Source organism: Prenolepis imparis, unplaced genomic scaffold (assembly GCF_030444845.1).
Source record: "Prenolepis imparis isolate NDT839.2.m4 unplaced genomic scaffold, iyPreImpa1.0 SCAF_4, whole genome shotgun sequence".
NCBI lineage: Eukaryota > Metazoa > Arthropoda > Insecta > Hymenoptera > Formicidae > Prenolepis > Prenolepis imparis.
The window spans coordinates 14,639,705-14,664,935 of record NW_028141162.1 but is presented as its reverse complement, the minus strand read 5'-3'; the positions used below and the strand labels follow the sequence as shown (position 1 = coordinate 14,664,935).

Sequence of the window (25,231 nt, the reverse complement as noted above, 5' to 3'; positions counted from 1 at the left end):
CTCTAATCGCCATACTCGTCGAACCATTGCTTCTCACTTTGCTCAAAATCGGTGCAAAAAGAGAAACGTTAATATAGCGAATGGCGGGAGAAGAGCGGTTGTTTCTTTAAGTGCGGACGCCAGCAGGCAAGTGGAATCGGCCTTAATTTCCGCGGCGAACGTTGTAATTAAGGACCCTAGAGCGAGACGCAACGCTCTCTCGCAACAATTAAAATAATGACTAGAGTGCCGCGCGACTATGAAACATTTAACCCGCGCGACGTAGGAATCATAGGTGATTTAAATCGATAATTTTTGGGGCGTAATCGGCCGGTTCTTTTTCCCTCTCGTGGTCTTAATCGTTATTGATTGCTCCGTCGCAATGGGCCACGCGGAATAACAATAAATTAGAGCCGCGTGAGTCACTTTTCTGTAAGTTCGGCCTATCCGTAATAATACGCGTGTTTCGTCTCGATTTGCGGCCGCAGGCGCAATCTTCCGAGTAACAAACGTTAGTGTTGCGTATCCCTATACGCGCCCTCGAGATAGCGGCCTTGTAAAAATAGCAAATAGAAAGAGCGAAGTGACAATGAAGAGAACAGCGAGTCGACGTATGGTGACGGGTGACTCGAAAATAAGTATAATATTAGAAATATTTTACTCAGCATATCATGAATATAAATTGATGTATCTCGTTGGAACTGAAAATAAGCGTACACGAAGATATATAAAAAGTGATGGAATATTATGGGGAAGATTATAAAAGCAATATCTACGATGATGTGACATGTTTAGACTCGCGGATAAATTTTTTTTATAACAAAATTCGAGAAATACTTACGTAACGGGAATATATTCACACGTTTAAAGAGTAGCCAATCGACATATTTCGTCTGCGATAATAATTATACGGGATGAGTGGAGAAAACATCGCGCGCGGAGAGTCGAGCAACTGACAGGGAAATTACTAGGCTGGGAATTTCGGGAACGAGCCAAATTAGGTTTAGTCTCTTCTCTAAGGTTGCGGAGGAGAGCAAGCAACAGTTGTCTTCCACCTATTTCAATTCCCCGATACTTCCGAACCGTGGAGAACATGCTACTTCGCGACGGCGTCGATGGCGGCGGTACAATTCTCCATTGTGCCGTCAACAGTGCAGCGTAATGTCAGCAAACGCCTTGAAAGGTCCTCGAGGGGAGTGTGTTCAAAAGGCCATTGTTCCGTCCGTGAAACAAGTGTACGAGTCATTCTTTTAAATTTGATTTGGCCGCAACGGCACTACAATCATTCGCCTCTCTCTCTTTTTTTTTTTAAGCCTTCGCCTCTTCCTCGACCCGATTCGTAAATCGATGAAAATGTTGCTGACTGTATATTCGCATCTATATTAGCACAATCGCGACTTCATGATATGATATACACTTAGGCGTACAAAGAAATAAGAATTAAGAGCGATAGAAAATCTTTATTTATCAAATATTTCTTTAGTTTTTTTATTTCTCTTTAATAATTATAATCTATTTTTTAGATATTCTTAATTCTTTTAACATTATAAAATATAGAGTCCAAATTTATTCTTAGATATTTATACTGTAAAAGAGAAATATATCATAACACCTTTTCTTTTTTCTTTTCAGAGCGTCCTGCAGAGATTGAAGATCGCATTTCCTTTTCGTCCTCAAGGTAAGTTCACGGTCGTAACCCTGAGTTATCTGCTTGCAAATTAGCGCCGTCGATTCTTTGAGGGATGTAGATACGACGCGGATACGGTGTAATAAAAATGGAAATTGGCAGGAGTATCCTGAGAGATTTCCAGAAGCGCTTCGGGATTTTCGTGCGTAGTTTTCGCCGATAAATCAGAGATTTAACCCGGATGATCCTGAACAAGGACTCCGCGAGCTCTTATCTGGACCATATTGATTTGCTCCGTCGCGGAAAGTAGTTAAAAACTATTGCAGCTCTATAATGTAACTCGCGAAGGTGATAAATTTCTCTTTAGAAACGTCTTTATATATAAGAAATATCATTAATCTCGTTTCGAAGTTAAGAAGGACAATATTATCTGACAAATTCACATTTAATGTATCGCAAGATTTGGCGCATGTTATGCAAGACGCATTAAAGAAAGATTATTTTAAAATTAAATGCTAAGTACAATTTCATGGCAATTTAAAATTTGTAAAGTTCAGATTATGATACATCACTTAAAAATTTTTTCTTTATATTGAGAAAAGTTACAAAGCTTGCAATTTTTTTTATATATAAAATGAGATATTAATTTATAAAAACAAGTAAAATTAAATTCAAAAAGGTCGCGAAAGAATCTATCATACAAAATTAAAACTTAAATAGAATTAATAAAACTGTTAGAATTATCGAAATCATATAAAGTAATAATTACTATCTGCTTACTCAGCGAATCGATTTCTTGCTTCAAAATAAATGAATTTAATTTTTAATGAGCGTTATTGCGGAGATTGTTATATTTTTAGCGTGCAATTATTTTATCTCGCTTCGAATATGAATATTCATAGCGCAAAAATACGCGAAGTCGCGCTTGATGTACAATTCGGAGCAATCAAAGGGCAAAGCATAACTTCACTTAAAACGGTCTATATTCGCGCGATCTCTATGACACAGAGCTCACTATTGTACAAAGGGATGAACCACAGCGTATTTAGCAGAGACTTCGCAAAGATATACGATTCGACAAAGTTCGCCCCGCGGCAAGAAATAAAAGTTTATTCACATCCGAAACTTTCCCCACAGTATCCGCGATGACGGAAGGGGGGGTTGGAGGAAGGTGAGGGGAAACGAAGGGAGTACGCTTCGTTTCGCCACCGTTTCCATAAGTTCCGAGAGCAGAATTTCCGTTACAGGGCAGAAACGTAGTTGTCATGTAGATACTTGGCCAAGTACTTTGCTTCGTTCTCAGTCAAAGTGCCTCCAACGACAAGATGATTCAAAGGCGGGTAGTCAGTCGTGCTTTTCTCTCTCTCTCTCTCTCTCTCCTCTCTCCTTTCTCTCTGTCTTCCGCGTAAATGTTCGCTTTGGAAGAATGTACGTACTTTATTTGGAATCTTGCAGACTTTCTATATTATCTAAAGGTATCGTAAAAATGTATCGCTACTTGTTACAATATATTGCGAAGAGCATATTTACGAAAAAATGTATCAAAAAGAAAAAAATTTAATGCTTCCGGGAAAGATGTTTATTATTTGATTATATATAGTTCATAATCAATTATAAAATACATTTTAAATTTGTACATGTTTTCGCAAAAATTGTTTGATTTTTCTCATAGATATTTAATACTGCCATTAGAGAGAGAAAGAGAAATAGAATAACAAGAGCTTCTTCATCCACTAATTTTACTTTCAAGCAACTTAGGAAGCACTCACTAAATCGCATCACGAAGTAATTAAATACCCTTTGCTCGAAACTCCCTGAAGTATTCGTTTGCTTTAGAAATCACACTTTCGCGCACAAAAGATCCGTTCGCTCGATTTCCTACATTTTCACACGTCTCGATGACTGTATTTTTGCGTCGGGAAATTACGAATAAATACACCGTCGAATAACGAACTCGGGCGAGTGAGGAAAAAAAAGGGGTCGCCGATAAAGCGGGGGTCAACCCGACGGTTATACCGCGCGGACGTCTGTTCCCCATCGACGTGACAGAAAGAGGCCAGGAAATTGTATCAAATTGGAGAGCGGTCCAGGGATTAAGGATCCCTCGAAGCTCTCTCGTGGCTCTTCTATCTTTTTCTCTCTCTCTCTCTCTCTCTCTCTCTCTCTTTCTCTCGTCAAGCGGTAAGTTCTCGCACATGCCGCACTGATCCGGGCATTGTTGTGCAAATCCAACAAAAACCGAAGCCCCCTACCTCTCTCTGTCCCTTCTGCTTAATCTCGCGAACCTACTTGAGATCGCAACATGCGGCCGCGCGCGAGGCCGCACAATTAATTTATGTAGTATCTGAAGCATTTACGAGAGGGAGAGAGAAAGAGAGAGAGTTGCTGTGCATCTCCTACTCCGAATTTGTACGCGAGTCCGTCACTGCCATAATCTCGAATAATCTCTCGGCGCCTCTTACCGAATTGTTTTTTTTTTTCCTCTCTGCGTCGCACGGTTGCTCTCCCCTGTATTTGCATTTCGAAATCGCTGTGGATTATTTCACGACAGGACGTTGCAGTCTGAGAATTAAGGTCTGTGTGTTTAATGCTACATCTTGTATGCTAAGGAACAAATAAAACAATTTGATTTCGATTTGATTTATGATACTGCAGCATGATACAATATGCGATATCTGTAAATACCGAACAAGTCGAAATGCTCACATTTGTGTTTGTGATGTGACGTTTACTTATTATTAATATTTAATAATCTAATATATCGTAAAGTGTAGTGAAAACGAGAACGCGATACTCATTCAACTCAATCAGCAATTGACATCCTTTTGTAATAAGTTATTTTTTAATTTTATCTCAACATATCAAAATAAAGTAAGTATTGTTAATCAATCATATAATGTAATAATAAACTAGCTAAATAATTAAATTTTTAATGTGATGTTTGCATTTGTATAGATATGATTTAGATATCACGACGAGCATTTGTTTCATACATTTTGTTTTATTTCAGTTCATTTAAAATTTTATTTTTTAATGCAATCTATATAACCTCATATATGATGTATATGTTGCATATTTCAACCGACAGTAGAGCTCATTAACATATAGGCGCATTATTCTTATCGCGCGTAATTTTCTACACATTATTATTCGGCGTAATTTTCCACGACGCTACCGATACACGAGCGCACATGTTATTTAATTACAAATAACATTGATTTAATTCGGTGACTCCTCTCATTACCGCACATCTCATATATTTAATTATAAATAATTTAATTAAATCATCACATATTCGTTAACGTCGCGTTAATTTGATAACACATTTAATTAATATGAGACGACTTGGCAACGCGAATCGTTATTATTGAACATGTGTTTATTGCATAAAAATAATGGTCAAAATTACGAAAGCATTCAACGGAAATTAGACTCACTGGCAATGAATTATATATTATATCTATTATTTTAATTAATTATGCAATAGCCGTAAGGCGCAAACATTGTTTCGTAGAACAAATGTAAATTATGCTTTGCATAAGAGTAATTCTGAAATATTTTTGATCGGTTAAAACTTTGATTTAAACTAAATTGTATTTTTTCACAATAGTCACATTTTTATTAATATACTTATTAATATATTTATTAAGAGAAAGAGCAAAAGAGGAGAATAAAAAAGAAGGAATTAGTCTCAACTTAAAATATAAATATTTTTGATTAGAAAAAATGTATATATTTATGTAGACTTTGAATTTATTACAACATGCGAGGCTTAAGAAATTAAAACGATATCTGATAAATCAAATTAATGATAAATATACATTTTATAATCCACTAAGAATGTTTAGTTTTCTCAATTCTCATCTAAAATTAAAGAAGAATATAAGGATTGGTTGTATAAACCAAATGTTAAATAGAGTAAAATTTCATTTTTAAGTTATAAAACTATGTAAATATTTTCTCTATTTAATGCTGTAAACATTTTTATTTTCTTATATCTGCAAATTCGTTCTGTGCTGTAGTAATCATAACACAGTAAATGCGATTAACGCCAATGTATTTTTTTTTGTCGCGCGTAACAATTACACGACGTGTTAACATTATTTCTACCTCGCGTTATATCTGTAATATCGTGCGACTCTTTATTTTCAGAGAATGCATTTTTGCCTGGTCGAACTGCATTCTCGTACATTTGCATATTGAAAAAATTCGTAAGCGCGCCGTTTTACCAAAAATAACAATAAAATATGTATGTAACTCATTTGACGTGGACCAGCGCTGAATTGGATTTCACGTGGCATTATGTAATATCATCCAATCACAATAGTGATGCTCGCTGATTACTATCTGAAACGTCACTTGACATTTACGAATCTACACAAGCAGCGTATGCGTTATATATTATATATACACATTGATTATACATACACATTAAATAAATACGTTGCAAATGATGTTCATTTTCACATATTCACAAATTTATTGCTCGTTTTATTTTAAAAATATCATCGGATTTAAAATTTACCATTTGTTGCAATGTGTTTTTGCATATATCGCTCAAGTAAAAATATTTCAGCACCTTTTACGATATGATACTTAAAAATAAATTCCTTACGAAGATAGTCTAAATTGGTTTACCAATGAAAACAACACTTGCATTAACGCAATTAATATCGCAATATACTCCAAAATAACGATATTTGAAAAACAAATATATTTAATATACATGTCAATAAACTTCAAGAGAATATTTAAGAAATTTATTTTAAAAATATTTATATAATTTTCGAAATAAAATATTTAATTCACGAATGTTTATATTCTATGAATAAAATACACGCATATCTATATGTATAATTAGATTTTAAAAATTAAAAAAAAGTGATTTTTATTGCAAATTTTAGAGACAGCCGGGTAGTTATCTGAAAAATCAGGATTTGTGCAGGATTTTGCTATCTTTCGTAAGATCCTGAGCGGTCGAATTGTCGACCCTCCCCGAAACCTGCTCGTTTTTGCCGGACTCTCGCAAAACGGTGCGATCACACCCCTGTGCTCGTGGGCGCAGAAGTGTATTGTGCCATTGTAAATATAAACTGCGTCTATATATCGTCGTTTTCCCGAACTATTCGTCGCCTTTCTCGGCATATTGCGCACCGTAACCATTTAACCGCGCGCGCGAGCGCTTATTGTACACGGACAGCATATGGCACGGAAGGTAACGTCTCTATTATGCATCTCCTCCCCTCCTTTGCTACTTGATAAATGGCCGCTCGTATTTAACGCGGCTAATCGAGCTGCATGCGTCAATGAAAGAGAGTATCGCGCGAGCAAAAACGGATGAAAGAGCTTCAACGAAATGAAGAACGCGTTTTTTTCCTTCTTTTTTTTTTTTAATTGCATCGTCCATTAACTACTTACTTTTGGAATTACGTTTCAATTAGCATAATATAGACTTCATAAATATATGATCGCTGTGCGAACGCGGGATTGAAGTAATTGATATTCCTCGGTAACATTAATACCTGACTTTATTGGGCTTCTTTCAATTCTGTTTGATGAATGCTAAATTAACAATGACTTGCTTTAGCGAATGGCTGAAAATGAATATATGATCTTGTTAATGGAAAGTTATATTGGTAAGATACAAGAAACTGCATTTCCTCGAATTTTTCTGAACAAAAGGAAGTGGCTATTAATACTTCGTATATCGATGAAATCGATTCTATATCTGGCATCTAATAATGCTTTGTTTTAAATATGATTAAAAAGAACAAATGTGAGTTTGCATAAAACGTGATGATGTGTTTGCGCGATATGCTCTGTAAAAGAAGGAGAAAAAGAGAGAGATAGTGAGAAATTGTAATACAGAATTCTTAAATCAAGTACAAAGTTTCTATTAATTATTTATCTATTAATTAATTATTTTCTATTATTATATTTAAAATAATTCTTATTTTAGTATCGAGATTCAGCTCTAGATTTCTTTTAATGTAAGATATAATGCACATATGTACATGTCATTAAAAATTGATCTTTCGATTGATCTTCCGATTCTTTGATATTAACATAGCATGTTTTGTAATTTTCTTTTTTTCTCTCTATAATTATAAAGAATGGCCACACGTAGAAAATACCAGACAATTTAGTCGTAAATCAACGTTCGCTATCGGTGACAACGATTATTTATTGTATAACGGCAGAAACGAGCGCATGTTTGGAGAGTTACAATATAGGAAATACGCTATAAATATAGTACACTAGATCATAAAATAACCAGATGACCAGGTCACTATCTTTTTTTTTTTTTTTTTTTTTTGCGCATAAATATGGATATAATTTATGATGATGCTTTAGTTAAGGTCAAAGTTGATAATCTGATTTATTTGACTGCGAACATAATCACATGTTCTAATATAATTACTCGATATAACAAAGCTTAATCGAATTCATTATACAATTTTTACATTTAAGAAATTATAAAAAATCAAAATAATATTCTAAAAAATGTAGAGTATTTATATTTATCTCTCTGTACACGATTAAAGAATTTTGTACTTTAATTTTTCTCTCTCTCCCTTTTTCTCTCTTGTTTTCAAAGCACATCGCGTAAACATCATCATCACGCTTTACGCGAACTCATTTCACGTCAAGTAATCCATAATTCACTTCGCCAAGAATCGATCCTCTTCGAATGGCGTAGATCATCCATTCATTCGTCGTAACTACGACAATGTTTCTTCCAAGTCGTTCAGTAGAAAATTCATCGCGCATGACGCGCCTGTTTGCCCCGTGCTAACCCAAACCACGCCGTCGCCAATTACGTGGCGCGCAATCACCAAGCAAGATTAACGCCGCGGGTACCTGGCAGCTAATTGAAAGAGGAACGCGGACAGGATGTGTGTGCCACATGCGGGATATACTGTCAGCGGAATCTAATAAGCGCCGTGGCCAGATACGCATGGGGCGCGGGGATATTTCTTTCGTTTCGAAATCGAATTGCCGTCATCCCCAGTGTATACAATCGCGATACACGCGGAATCGGCATAGTCGCATCAGACCACTCTCTCTCTCTCTCGCTCTCTCTCTTCCCGCAAGCAGATTATGGTAATTGACTATCCGACTTGGAAACCCCCATCAGGCATATCAATTACGTACGTATGCATCCCAACCGGGAATTTGCCTTTGATCCGCTCAAACTCCGGCGTAACACAATTCACGCCTGCGTCTAATCTCAAATGGGATTACCTGATGGCACAAGGGACCATCGAAATGGGCTTTCCGACTTCGCGGGGCCGCGAAGTCCTTTCGGAGCTGTCGCGCATCGCGAAGGACGGCCCTCTGTGATCGAAACGTAATCCGGTCATTCTCGTTCCTTTGCACAGCTCGAACAGACGAATTTAGAACTTTCGAACGGCTGTAGATGCATTCCATTGCACGATTAATATCACCGTCATTCTTTCAATAGATAATGCGTTTAAAGATTTCTATTGCGTTAATTTAGAGTCGTATGATGAATTATGCGAAATTATTTGAGAAATTTAATATGTACTAATTAACGTAAAATTATATGTATATAGATACTTTGAAAACAAGCCATGATGCATACATATATTGTCTATTTACAGTTTTTACATAACTGTTTATGTAAAGATAATTAAGTAAGTTTTTAATTAAATAAAGTTATTGATTTACGCAGTCATCATTCCGGAAATAAACATTCATTTTGTAGTCGATTTTAAGAGATATAAAAATTGAGGTATTTTTATTATACATTTGTTACTATTAACTTAATTCAGAGATTCAAGAATCTCTTTGGAAGAAGGAAACGGTTTTCTTTTACTACCAAAATTTACTGATACATCTTTAGTTATGTATCAAATCCAGCAGACGCTACTATAAACTACTATAATCCGTTATAACTTAAGTAGATCATTTCTTTGATAAATCGTAGAAACGTTGGAATTTAAAGTGGCGTTTATGCGAAGGGGCGTTCTCTTAAATTACTTCTTACTTTACATTAAACTCGTTCTCTCCTTCTCTCTCTCTCTCTCTGTTTCTACACACATACATACACATACTCACAGAAGTTTCTAATAATATAAAATGGGAAATAGGAAAGTATATCTGTTTTTAAAACATATTTAAAATTCAGTTTTAAAAAATCAATTAAAACATTTTTTATTTTATTTTGAAAAATTAATTCATATATTCGAATAAAATATAAATATGTTATAAAGTTAAAATAGGTAGTTTATGGAAGAGAAATACTTTTAATGTTTTATTATAAAATTTTATTATAAAATATATATGTACTTATTATTATTATTATTATTATTGTTACTTTTACGGGCGTAAAATATAAATGTTAACACTATAGGAAAAAATATTGAAAGAATATAAATGTAGTTAAATATATATTAAGCTTACATAATCAGATTAGGCCCGTTTCTACCAACGTCGGTTAACTTAAACCTTCGGTTAAACTATATCTTTGTCTCTTTTCAGATATGTTCTTAAAAAGAGACAAAGATATCATTTAACCGGAGGTTTAAGTTAACCGACGTTGATAGAAACGGGTCTTAGAACAATATATATATTGTTATGAGTATAATGATAATGTGTTTAAATAACACAAAATTCGATTTTCACTTGCTAGCTAGCTGATGATGTCACGCGATAAAACGAAAACCAGCGATACAAAAACTGATATTTGTATCATATCTGACTTACTATTAGGAAATTCGATATTTCTTTCCACAGTTTTAAACAACGTCAATACATTTTGAAAGAGGGAGAGATAATACTTGATACAAAATTTATTAGCACGGAAGATGACAGATAATTTCTGTATTGGTTTGCACCAAATGTTTGTCCTCTTGTTTCGCGATATGCAATAATAATAATAATAATTCGTGCATTGTATAATTCTTATTTGAATGTGTTTATTCTTTTACTCTTTTGGCATTTATCTGCTGAATGATGCCGCATTTTTGTAATATAATGAAAACACGTGCGATAAACTCAAGTGAATTAAAATAGCTCCGATAAACATTGGTTTATATTCCTTGTCCTGTACAGTAAAAAATTTTTCAACACTAGGTTTTAACAAAAAAATGCGAGTTAATTTAAACAAGATAAATAATAATAGAAAAATAGAAAAAATAATAGAAAATAATAATAAAATAACAATAAAATAAATTTAAAAATTCGAGATTGTTCGAAATCAGAGTTGGATAATTCTGAGTGAGTATATTGTATTATTTTTATATCGAAGTATTTCCCAAAATATACATGCTTTTTTTTAAAGAGTGATATTTTTTCCAAATTTAAAAATAATTTTAACTGCGAACTTTTATTGGACATCATATTTCACAATTTTGATTTTTATGAATAATCTCCCAATTATTTGGATCGAAATTCTGAAGTCCACTTATTTAAAATATAAAAATAAAATTTTATTATATTATTTATATGAACTTTTTATTTTTATTTATATGAACTTGATAATTTTTAACTATCTCGGAAACTTAATTTGAAACTTGTTATCGAAACGATGTTTTTACATTTGCTTGTAGTATCTATAATTGAGAAAATTATAGATATTTTAGTAACAATGTATTACACTAATTGTTTCGATAATAAATATAAAATAAATTTAAGAAATATTTTTGTGTCTAATCAGAAGTTACTCTGCTTTTTCAAGTCTATACTCTATACGATATCACTTACCTACGATAATTAAATCATAGAGCAATATTTATACGGTAAATCACCAATAGATTTTATCGTCGTATAAAAGGGAACATACCGTTATGAGCCGTCAGTCTTCGAGGACATGAGGCCCTTCATCATTCTCGTGCTTCTTCTCACCGGACGCCTCGTTCGCGGCGTAACGGGTAAATTGTTAGATTTATGGTTCTTCCGCGGTTCCACCCTTTCTCTGTAGGCCGCCCTCGGCAACCTCCACTCTTCCTCTTTCTCCTCTTTTCGTTCGTGCAGCCTCCCATCGTCGCGCGGCGAATATCCCCCATGCAAAAGGGAGCATCCTACCTTTCGTTTGTTTCGGAATTTATCGAGCGTTGCGTTTTTCCTCGACAAGCAAAAACTAGATCGGATCCGTTCCCGCCGAAATTGTTCCCGATTTTCGACGAGACCGTGTTCGTGCGAATCTCGTCACCATTGCTTGCAAAAACATCTAATCGAAATACTCGAAACATGATATATTCTCTTGCAGAGAATATTGTGACCTTCACGGCAGGATCCACGTTGGAGGTAGAATTGGTCGGAAAAGCATTAAAATGTGTCCTCGAAAAATTGGAATATATGCCCTGGTCTCACCGAATTAGAACGGACATCGAGTGCATCGATAAGAACAAAATGTGCACGTTTCGCATTAACAATGCTAATTATACTCACGCGGGTGTGTGGAAAGTTATGGCGTACATTGTGAAAGAGGAGAATGAAAAAAATATTGATTTACACGATGATATTACTCCGGAAGTGTCCCTATTCAGTCTGTACATTCGCCAGGTAAATCTTGTGCCATATCGTGTCGTCCAGTGATTTCGTTTTCGACTATATGTGACAAACGCGCAGAAGTTTTGTGAAATTGATCGCCGCAAGCGACACCATATACGATCGATATTTTCTCTATCGGTTTTATAATCTATTATTTTCCCAAAAAAATAAGAAGAAAGTAGAGTTCTGTAACAATCGTTGATACCATGAATACATAATTTATATGTATTCCAGGAGAAAGCCGTTATGCCTTCACAATACATCGAAGTGTACGATGGCACTACATAAATATAAAACACGACGAGAATTATAAGAATCTTATAGCATGCAATCTGACGGGACCTAATGTACATTAATTAAAGAAAAGGAAGATATGGAAAATTAATGGTTTAGATAAATGTCTACGATTTCTACTTAATGTATTCGTACATTAATAAAACTCGGGGATAAAATTCAAAGTTTCATTAAAAATCGTAGAAAATCACGAAAGATAAAAAAACGAAAGAGAACAAACAGCTAATGCCGTTAATGTTGCCATTTTTTATCATTGATTTTATCGTTGCAATTAATTTTCACGAAACTTAATCAGTGATATTTGCTTCTCTTGACGATATAAATATCTAAAATTAAATTTCTTATTTAATGTTTAAAAATTAAATCAGGATCTTTAATATACATATTATCAAGTATTTCAATTTTAAGTATGTTTAAATATATTTGAGAGAGAAGCTTTGAAATTTATTATAATCTATCGATATAGAAAGATTCATAAATTTTTTTTACTCGACTTTTTAAAAGTTTTATATATGTAATATTTACACGTTATTATTCTTAACGAATATAAATATGTATATTTAATATAACTGAATTCATCTTTATGGGGGATATACCTAGATGAAATCCCTAAATTTGTTGATGGAGAAACGAAACAATTTTGAATTTTTTGGTCAATGCGGCGTTCGTATGAAATGCTACTTATGAGGGCTCTTGGAAACTTGAGGTAGTCGTTAATAATTACACGCTGTATTACACATCATTCACTATCACTGTGCATCAATTAAAACAAAAAGATCCGAATGATATGGCGAGTTTCGCAGTTTTTTGCACGCTTTAATTTTTCGCATGTTTTAATTTTGACTCTCAAAGTTCGCATATCTTTTAATGCGTGAAAAAGATTCTGTAATTCATATAAGAGGTATTTTTTGGAATCGAATCAGTCGAAAAAGTTACAGAGAATTTAACAAAATTAATTTATTTTATGAATTTTTTTTCATTTAATTTCGATGAATGCTTATGTATTTATCATCTATTTATTATCATTTATATCACTCGCAGATTATAAATCAAAAGATATGTTACATATTTTTCAAAAAGGCTAAATTTAAAAGCAGAATTTTTTTTTTTATATAAAAACTTATTGCATATAACACATGATATAAATGTGTATATTTGCTTTAACCTAACCGATGATGCAATTGTACAATCAATATATTCGTCTTATATCAATATTTACATATCGCACATTAATCTGTCATATATAAACATCATATATGAATCATATATTACAATATTAAATTTAAATGCATGTAATCCTGTTTAAAGTATAAAATAAACCGAAATTGAAAGAAAGAGAAACTAAAATTAACATTTTAAAAACAAGCTTTAAAAAGAAAATAAAAAAGGATTAGCATTTTTATATTTAATTTGTATTAAAAAAAGAATCGAAATTAAAGAGTGTAAGAAAATTAATGTAATGTAATTAAAATAGTGTACATGTGTGTGCAGTAGCGGACCCTGATGTCGATAATGGGGGGGGGGGGTGCAAAATTATTTTATTAAATATTTTTGGTTTCATGATTAGCTTTTATTCCAGGATCAACGACGTCGATAGCTCTTTAATGTTTGTTTTTCTTTATATTTTTTAAATAAATTCAGCAAAACTTTTTTTTTAATTTGCAAGGGGAGGAAGTTTACCCCTCCCCCCCCCCCCCCAGGATCCGCCAGTGTGTGTGTATATATGTATATATATATATATATATATATATATTATATAGATATAAAGAATTTCTCGCCTAATTATTTTCATGCAACGAAATTATCTCATTATTTCGTCCTATGTCTGACTTAATCTATACTTAACTCCTTGAATGCGTAATGAGTATAATTTACAATGTATCTTATACATATTGTGTATATTATATAGATATAAAGAATTTCGCCTAATTATTTTATATATATATATATATATATATATATAAAAGTATAAGATACACTGGAAATTACGCATTTAAGGAGTTAAGTATAGATTAAGTCAGACATACGACGAAATGATGAGATAATTTCATGCATGAAAATAATTAGGCGAAATTCTTTATATATATATATATATATATATAATATATACAATATGTATGTATAAGATACACTGTAAATTATACTCAATACGCATTCAAGGAGTTAAGTATAGATTAAGTCAGACATACGACGAAATGATGAGATAATTTCATGCACGAACATAATTAGGCGAAATTCTTTATATATATATATATATATATATATATATATAATATAAACAATATGTATGTATAAGATACACTGTAAATTATATTCATTTCGCATTCAAGGAGTTAAGTATAAATTAAGTCAGACATAGGACGAAATGATGATAATTTCGTTGCACGAAAATAATTAGGCGAAATTCTTTATATCTATATAATATATACAATATGTATGTATAAGATACACTATAAATTATACTCATTACGCATTCAAGGAATTAAGTATAGATTAAGTCAGACATAGGACGAAATGATGAGATAATTTTGTTGTACGAAAATAATTAGGCGAAATTCTTTGTATCTATATAATATATATTATATAGATGTAATATATATTATATAGATATAATATATTATATATATATATATATATATATATTATATAGATGTAAAGAATTTCACCTAATTATTTTCGTGCAATAAAATTATCTCATTATTTCGTCCTATGTCTGACTTAATCTATACTTAACTCCTTGAATGCGTAATGAGTATAATTTACAGTGTATCTTATACTTATATATATACACTAGCGGATCCTGACGTCGATAGCTCTTTAATGTTTGTTTTTCTTTATTTATATTTTTTAAACAAATTCAGCAAAACTGTTTCTTTTAATTTGCAAGGGGGGGAGGGTTTACCTCCCCCCCCCGGTAGGATCCGCCAGTGTGTGTGTGTATGATAAATAATTTCTTTTATTTAAAATATTAATATTTAAATTAAACTAATGTAATTATAAACGACAGATATGTCATGATTATTACATATAATTTGAATCGACAAAGAGGCAATTTTGTATAACGTTTGTGTGTGTGTGTGGCTTACAATTTTATAGTTTTCTCAATAAAATCGCTTTAGAAGCGAATGTCTAACCGTGCCATTAGTCTGCAACTCAGGTAGCAAACATTGTACGTAAGTATATTGGCTTACGTCTTATCGCTCGCAAGTTAAGCTCCGTCCAGCTTGCGGTAAAGGAGCGAGATCAAAATCGGAAGCTTACATTACATTCACTAGATCCGATTATCATCCGCGATTATGGCAAGACTCTTCCTGTATGTCGATTCGCTTTTATCGCGACGGTTTGATAAAATCGGCCGGTGCTGCTATAGCCTCCATACACATGCACACACGCACAGGCATCCACATATATTCGGGAAACAAAATAACGATCAAATGTGACCGCCATGAGAGCGCTAATGGCAAACGTTTTCTGTCGAAATGGACGAATTTCGAAATAGCACGTCGAAAATCGAACAATTGCCCTTCGCAATGTAACGTTTAAATCTGCTGAAAGTGTTGACGTGACAAGTTTAGCAGAAACACTAAAATTCTAGTATAACAATATAATTTATTTATATTTATCGATATTTTTTGGATCAATCGCGTTTTTAGAAAGCTATAAAGGACTGAAACGTGAATAATCAAGTTAGATAATTTAGCGTGACAAATATTGCACTATCGATAATTTTATTTATTTAGTGTTTATTTTGAGTTAAAACATTCTGTTATCGATTATCCATATATGTCGTTTAAAAAAAAAGAAAAAAGTATGAAAACATTATATAAAATGTTTAGCACGATAAATATAATTAATAATTGAACCGTTTACTTACTCTTTACTTAGTCTTTTATTTATGTATGTTATTTTGGAAAGCTGAGAGAGAAAATCCTTAAATCCAAAACGACCGGAGATTGAGGCGCGATTAGCTTCGCAATCGTTTGCTTTTCCCTTAAATTCTTCCGAATTTGGTGCGCCGACGATTGCGCGGACGGGGGCAAAAGCTCGTAGCAATAAACTGTCGCAAAATAGCAGCGTAAAAATAAAAGTAACGATCGGGCTTCGGGCAACAGTGCAATCGGTGTTTCAGACGTTTCCCGCACCGAAATGCCGCTTGCTCTCAAAAAGAGCGCAAGCTCCGGCTTTTAACTGAAAGCCAAGTTCGCGTGGAAACGTGAACGTGCGGTGCCCTCCGGGGCCCTGAATGCGCCCGAATAATCTTCGATGTCGCTAACGAGAGTGCACCCGTCGTCGTTCGTAGGGACTGAAGGGGATTCCGCACTGAAGTTGTACCAACTCACGCCAACTTGCTATAATAGACGCCTAACGAGATAGCCGAAGCTGAACGCGAGCTATCGCTGTTTCGAGAAACACGTAGCTATCGTTAAATACGATATAACAAATGTTGGAAAAAAAGACCGGAAGAATACTTGTGTAACTCTCTCTTCAGAACGCGCACGCTACTTTCTCGTTAGTTCAAGAAAGCAATGTCATAGAAGAAAGAATAAATAAAAAAAAAGACAGAAAAAAGGAATAAATTATTTTACTTTTTTTTAATATAGAAGAAACGAATTCTTTGCATTACTAATAATTTATAATACTTTTAAATGCACGGATTGTATAGTACTTTGGTTACCTATATATAGAGACCAATATTAAGAATTAAAAGATTTTAATAAAATTAGGCATTTTTTAATTCTTTTAATTGATCAAGATGATTAATTATCAAAAAATCGTAAATATCTAAATTAAATTTCTTGAAATTAAAATCAACTAAATGATTTTCATAATATATATTATTGATATTATAAATTTGAAGAATTTTTATCTGAAAATAAGTAGCACAGAGAACGTAAAGCTTATAAAATGTAACATACATTTTATAGCTTTATAATATTACGTAGATTTATAGTTTAATATATATCTAAAATTCTTGTACACACACAGAGTTACATATGAATGTATGCTTTATATTTTATATTGTACAATTTTTCCTTTCCGATAAAATGACATTCGCCGATGATAAAACTTATTTGTATTAAACAAAATAATGAAAAGCGCAGTTTTGTCGAATGAAAGAGAGAGAGGGGGGGAGGGGGTAAACGCGGAATTATATAGTAGATTGTAAAATCTAATAGCGCGCTAGTATGGTATAATCACACTATCATGCAAACACATTAATTAATCTCATTACGAATTATGGACGATGCAAAATTATTGACAAATACCCCTTCAATAGTAATTAGCTTGCCAAAACTACTGCATTATCTATTTTCGGTATTACTACGCAATCCAGTTCACAATCGGGAATTAGAGATATTTAGAACTTATTGATTTTACTAAAGTATCAGATAATATATATATATATGTGAATGACTTATATAGTATATGATTATAAAGCTAGGAAATTATTAGTTCAATCAGGATTGGAAATGTAATGATCATAACCATCTGACTCTCAACATCTTATAGAAGTATGAATCATTAAAATCATCATTCTTGCGAACAACTTTATTTTATGGCTCGCTCGTTACAATATGTACGGGATGCTGGAGTCTATTGAACAAAAATTCAAAATTGAAACCTTTGGTAAAATTTCTTCATAAATGTGATAAAATACTCCGACAGAAACGAATTTTAAACTGCAAATTAATGTGAAGTATTGAATTTTTTTTACAAATATTTCTACATTTTTTAATTAAATTTTTTAAGTGTGATTTGCAAGATTCGAAAAATCTAAATAATATTATGATTGATAATGAAATAAATTCGAAATGATAAATTACTTATTAAAGATGGCAATGGTTATGTAATACGATTAGAATTTAATCCAAACAGATCACAAAGGAAACTAACAATTTTATTATATTTTACAGTTTACACATAGACCTGTGTTTGCTCGTTTAAAGTAGCTTCTTTAAATTGCCAAACTTTCAAGTATGTGAAAGAAAAGCCGAGGCAATAATAACAAGATAATCATTTTAATTCTGTTTTAATTTTTAACATAAAAATCATCCTTTCAAATCAAGTAATTTTTAATACTAATGTTACTCGTATCAAAGATGGTAGTACCAGATTATTCTGTAAATTAGAAATAAAGGACACAAGTCCGGAATTATGCAGCTTTATTAAACCCAACGGCATGATACTCTTAATGACGTCCGTAATAAATACTGAAAGGTAGATGTAAATTACAAATCCGCAGTTAATTATTGTTAGTAACATTATTGTATAAATTATTATTCATAATCTACTCAAAGTTGTTAAAATTAATTATTATTAATAATATTATTATATATAAATTATTGTTATATGATATTTATATATCTCGGTTGTTTTGATATAAATATTAAAAAGCTATTTAGTTTTTAATTGTAAGGGGGAAAATTGTAAGTGTTAAATGAGATGGATTAGAAAGTTTCTCGATATTTAGATAAAATACGGATAATTATGAAACAGGTACACTGCCTACATATATTCTTTTACCAAGTGTGAAAACGCTTACAAGGTTTTGGAATGTGCAATAACAATCATGAAACTTAAGGACGTCGATTACAGTGTATGGCGATGCGATCTTAGGATATTCTACAGTTCACGCTCGTATGGAACCGTGCTTCGCGTTGATCGTTATTCTCGCGGAAACGACGGCACAACTAAAGGTGGAATAGTTGAAAACAGACAAATGGACAACATATATGTAAAACGGGGTGACTCATTTACGGTAAATAAATTCACGACCTAAATTTAAATTAATTCGTGTACAGTGTGTGTGTGTGTAGACAGGAAATTCTATTATTCTATATAATAATCGTATGCAAAATTAGAGAAAATGGATTTTGCTTTACATATACATAATTTAATTACTAGCCTATATACATATAATAATAAGCTTTAGTTTCATACATTGATATCTCTGATGTTTGTGTGATTAAGTAAATTATATTTATTAATTTCATGTAAAAATAATAAGAGTTTGATTTTAATACAATATATATATATATATATATATATATATATATATATATATATATATAGGATAATTAGAGAATAAAAATAATTAGAGAAAATCTAGAGAGCAAAAAATAATTAGATATCTGTATAGCAAATTTTTTATTAGATAAAATGTGTCGCTGACTCCGCATTAGAATATTGCTGGCTGCGAAGCCCGAATGGAACTTTTTATTCCGTCACGCAAGACACGGAAGTCAAGTCATCAAATATAAGTAGTTAAAAACTAATATCATATAAGTTAACTTATATTATATGAATAAGAAAATTATCAATATTTTTTAAACATAATCACAATAATGTTTGATATAATGTGAAATTGTTCGTATGCAGGAGAAATTAATTCATATGTAGGAGAAGTAAATTAGAAAAAGAAATAGAATCTAGAATATACTGTCAACATCGTTAGCAGTAGTGAGCTTAATAATGCTTCTTTCATAAGTCAGCGTATAATCGCGAAACTAATTAACTAAGTAATCTCGAGATGAAGAGATAACTAAGTTATTTGCCGAGATGGCTTGCAAACTTGACAGAAGCGTAAGACTTGACAGGATTTATTTAATGCAATGATTACTTAAAAAGTACATCTACTTTAATATCTACTTTTATGTATATGTATGCAAATATACATATATGTATATATAGTTGTCATAGCAAATAACTAACCGCAAAATTGTGTTAATAATATACACATTTTAAATGCTGTGCATTTTACTACTCGTGAACATGCATTATGCATTATGAATCTCACCACAATGCATTTAGCGAATTTTAGTTGCGCCTTTTACATTTGCAAACAAGAGAGGGGTTTTACAACAGAGATGTTTCTGTCATTAATTATATATTTTCATGAAAACATATAATTAATGACAGAAATGAAGTTAAAATTAATTGTGATTATTAAATTAAACATCTCATTTTTTATAGTTTTAATAGATGGTATGTATATACTTTAATTTTCTTATTTGTCTTAGACAATTTTTTTTGTCTAAATGAAACTACAGTATATTGAAAAATAAAATATTATTTTACGTTTCTTTTTCGCCAACACAAGAAATATAACAATAATCTCATATTATGGATACTTCAAATTTTATTTATATTTAAAGTAAGATAACATAAAGGCATCATAAATGATTTATCGTTTATGAATACACATATCATATGTCTGTCTTCTAGAAAAGACGGCAGAGGAAAAAATTAAACAAATAAAGATAATATCGCACGTAATTTCATATGCATTTTTCTTCATGACTTAGTAATATATTTGAAATAGTCTAAATTTGTTAATATTTTCTTCCGTATATACGTATAATAGCTCTTTATGAACTTTAAATTATGTGTCATATAAGAATAAGCAAATATTATTTACGCTAATATAAAAATTGATAAAAATGCGACATTTTCTTTATCCACTGCGCGCTTTCGACTTGAGGGAGAAACGACATTACATGTCGACGACACGTCATTAGACATTTCCTTCCAATGAGACGCGCGGTATAAACGGCTTTTCAGAAACCTACCTCGTGGCCGAGCAGACGGAAATAGCCTTCAGCGTATTAGGAAACGATCCAGTTCTGTCTTGCCACATCCTTCCGCATATGCTGGACAGAACAGTTCATTACTGCCGCTGGATTCGCCCAGACGGATATGGAATTCACAATGACATAAGCCATCGATATACCACTAGCAGCAGTTACTCCGAGTACAGATTAGTCATCCTGAGTAAGTACGACGGGCATAGAGTCGCATTACGTGCGTAGTAATGTAACAAAGTCAGTCTAATTGCCATGCTATATACATATATATACATATATATACATATATTATTGTGCGTGTGTGTATATATATTACCAAACGAACCGCACGTAGATCACTGTTACATCAATAGTAATTAATGACATATGTCGCGAATGCAGTCCAGAGGCACGTCATTTTCCGTTTTAATAGTATTATGATTGTATGTGTCTGAATATATTTTAATAGAATAATGTTCGCGCATAGTGCAGGATACTGGAATAAGGGGCAAAACAATCCTTATACGGATTCCTCATAAAAAAGAAATTAATTACTTAACTCCTTAATTATGTCTATTTTTATTAATAAAATAAAATAAATAATTTTTTTAAATTTTATTTAAAAAATATGTCTTGAAAAAAATGTTCTTTTACGTAATTTAAAAACAACTATTTTTTTTTGTCTAAATGTTATTTAAAATTAATATATGTATATTTTTCTCTTAAATAAAAATAATTATAACTATACTAGTTTGCATAAGAATAGATAAAAATTACGATGTTATTACAAATATGTTGTTTATTCAATTCGATGATTTTGGTATACATGTTATCGATGTAAATTAATTAATCTCGTTTATTAGCAAACATCTAAACACATTTACTTAAATAATAGTCCATTCTAGTCCCGTCCTAATCTATCTGAAAATGAGCTTTGCAGACACATTATTATTATTATATCGACATTAATTAACAGCACGTCACGATTTCAATTCGCGCGATACATCTATTCCACATTCAATTTCAATATTGTCATGATTATTTCAATATTTCGACTAAATAACTCTGGATAAATCCCCTCACTATGAACCCGTTACATTAATGATGATTAACGACGCACAACCGCGATTGCAGTCGATTATACGATATACGCGGTTTTGTTATTTCCATATTACATTCTGTTCAATTCTAACCGGATAACCCGGTATATATCCACTATAATTCTATTTCGGAACACGCTGCTAAACACGTGTAATGTCGTGCAAAAATTACATAAGATATGTCGACAGCAATGTGACCGAATTTCGCGAAGACACACCAGCGCGAAAAATTACGCTTGTTCGACCGCAACAAGTCGCATTCGAGAAAATCATGATCTATTGGCAGGCGGAAATTCAATCCGAGTCCCCCGTAAACATTTGCCGAATGAATCTTAGCCGGGAGACAAAGAGCAAAACTGCGAAATTTCGAAAAGTTCCATCTTTATGCCGAAGTACTAATTAGTTAATGCACTCATGCACGTCGGAATGAAATTGATTTACGTAAAAACATTCTTAAAATATACGGAAAAATGTCACTTTCTTTTTTCCCTGCCTGCCGTGTCCTCGTGGATGAATTTCGAGAAATTTTCGCGACAGTTTCTCACTCCTTGTGTGTCTCGCAAAAGTTTCTGTCGTCGCAGGTTTTATATTCATTTCAGATGAACTTCATTTGTATTATATCGATATTATTTATGTCAGACTCATCTTAATGACGAACCCATCAAGCAATAGCAGGTGCATTATCCCTCGAAATTATTTCAACCCAAATTCAATACTTTTACAATTGTTATTAGAGTTTCTAAGATAACATACATATTTCATATTAATCATGAAATAATATTAGAAAGTTTATATATTATGTTAATATATTAATAAAATAAAATGTTTTTTATATTTTAGCTAGTTATATTAAACCCACCCATTTTTATCGAATTTAGCAATTCGAATGCGAACTATGTGAATATAATTTAATTTTTTAAGGAAACAATTTTTTGTATATATGGCAAGAAACTTGTGAAATAATATATTATTTTAATCAAATTGGAATATGTGTTTTCTATTATTTAAATTATTAATTATCCTTCTAGGACATAATTTTTAGAATCTCGCTTTTTTCTTATCTACTTTTTTTCTTTTATAATTAATTTAATGTTTGAAGAACATTCATTTTTATGCCGCAATTAAAATCGCTAATTAGGCGTGTGAAAGAAATATATTTAGCGTAAAAATATTTCTTCAAGATTTTTTTTACGTATTATGCACGTTTCTACTAGATGCAAATTAGATAGTTTTGATTTAATTTTCATTCAGCTGATTGAAACCTTGTGAAAGTTCACCAGCGTGCGGAGATGTATAACTGTAAACTCATTTCTAGACAGACCTTAATTCTCGCGGTCGGTTTCGACTTGTCAGACTTGCTCGAAACATTCGCGAATGCGTGCGTTAGACTGCTTTTATACATTCGCGAGTTACTCACGCATTTTCAGATATTCGCAAGACAGGCTTGTGGTCCATATGCCATGCCGCTTTGAGTTATATTAGTTAGGGATTGCGATCTACCTTCCAGATCTGTCGCTTTGCGACCGGAAGGCTGGTCCAGCTTACCACTAAAGTTTCTCTCCTCCGTTCTCTCAAACGAGTGCCGTATCCGCGACTCAAAAGAATCTCAATATTGATCCCGATTCCCCGCTTATGTCTGGCAGCCTCAACGAATCAAAGTCCATCCTGTAATTGGAAACGGCAGCGGCCCGTTCGACTGGAAGATTCACGACTGAATTGCCGTAGGAACACAATTTACGGTAGCGAGCGCTCGCGCGCGAAAAGGGAGGAAAGAAAAGGGCGGCTATCTCGCCAGGCGATGGCGCCGGTATAACTTTGATATTCCGTCCTTGAAGCGAAGGAAGATATGCTAACGATCTGTAAAGAGTACGGCACGGGAGAAGTGAACAGAGATTCAAGCCTCGGTCAGGATAAATTGCGAGCGAAATTAATCGCCGCATTTTTGCGGTCGTTGCAGTCGATACCCGACTCTGATATATCGAATTGCGCACACACACAACACACGCTCACATACACACACAAATTTTAAGGTAACCATTCTTCTATAAATCAACCTTTTAGCGAAATTAATTATATCAATCAATTATATTTTCTCGACAGTTTATAAAATAATATTTAATTAAATTTTTTAAGCGCGCAAAAAGTATAGTCACGCCAAATCTTTGCGTATCGATATTTTATATCGTACATATCAGGAAAAATATACAATTATCAAATGAAATCGATCTGAATAAAATTTGTGCTCATAATTCACACGTTGTAATTTTTTTATTTAAAGAATATCGATTACCTGCGCTCAAAACTCTGTTCGCGACTTAAACCGCGATTGGAGTGAAAGCAAAAAATATCGATTCTGTTTCTAATAATACGACTAATAAAGAAGTTAATAAAACTTACCAAGAAAAAATTGTCAGATAAAAGAAAACAAAATAACAGTTGGAAAATATAATATGCGATAATCTGAGCATCAGAGAGTCAATCCATTTGTGCATCGGCGAACAAATCGCGAAGCCGAGGAAAAAATAATTTCAACGCAGACTGCTGTTGACAGTTTTCGTTCGTTAAGGTCTGAATTTGTAAGCACTCGATTTTCCGAAACTCGATTTTCTTGTCGAAGCTCGGGGAAAAAAAATAGGACAGAGCTCACTTTCTCTTTCTCTCTCTTTTTTTCTCTTTCTTTTTTTCTCTCTCTCTCTCTCTCTCTCTCTCTCTCTTTCTCTCTTCCTTTCTTTCTCTCTCACGCGCGACGATTTCGGAGCGGAATTATTTCCGCTCGCGGCCGATAACGAGTTATTGAACTCGAAGGATGGAAATTGTTCACCATTCGCGAAGACTGACGTCGCAACTTCACTAACACAAACGGGATCAAGTAAACGGGGGCAAGTAAATACGAAACGTTATCATCGAGTCTAAGACTACAGATAATTAATTAACTCGTGTTAAAAATATAATCAGTTTATTATTTTAGATTCTCTCATCGTTTAAAAAAGATGAAAGCTTAATCAAACTATCTTTCTCATTAAAATAAAATATTCTACGTAGTATATAAATCACGTTACATATTCTTTGAATTTGCCGTTTCATATTCTATGAGATTATATATTAAGATAAAAATATTGAAATCAAATATTAGTTAATTTGATTATATC

General features: G+C 32.6%; 1 protein-coding gene and 1 long non-coding RNA gene across 4 annotated transcripts in view; one reads left to right on the top strand and one right to left on the bottom strand.

The window, feature by feature from the left end:
- The window catches only part of LOC145934865 (uncharacterized), a 116,593-nt gene that overhangs the window by 59,909 nt on the left and 31,453 nt on the right, over positions 1-25,231 (bottom strand). The window lies entirely within an intron of this gene.
- Positions 1-25,231, top strand: part of LOC145934864 (uncharacterized) — a 128,466-nt gene that overhangs the window by 73,421 nt on the left and 29,814 nt on the right. For all 3 annotated transcript variants that reach the window (XR_014425120.1, XR_014425119.1, XM_083035682.1), the window contains exon 5: positions 1,612-1,657. Coding sequence is in view for 1 of the 3 variants with exons in the window: in XM_083035682.1 (XP_082891808.1) it covers positions 1,612-1,657 (46 nt within the window). In the remaining 2 variants the exon portion in view is untranslated. The remainder of the gene's footprint in view (positions 1-1,611; positions 1,658-25,231) is intronic.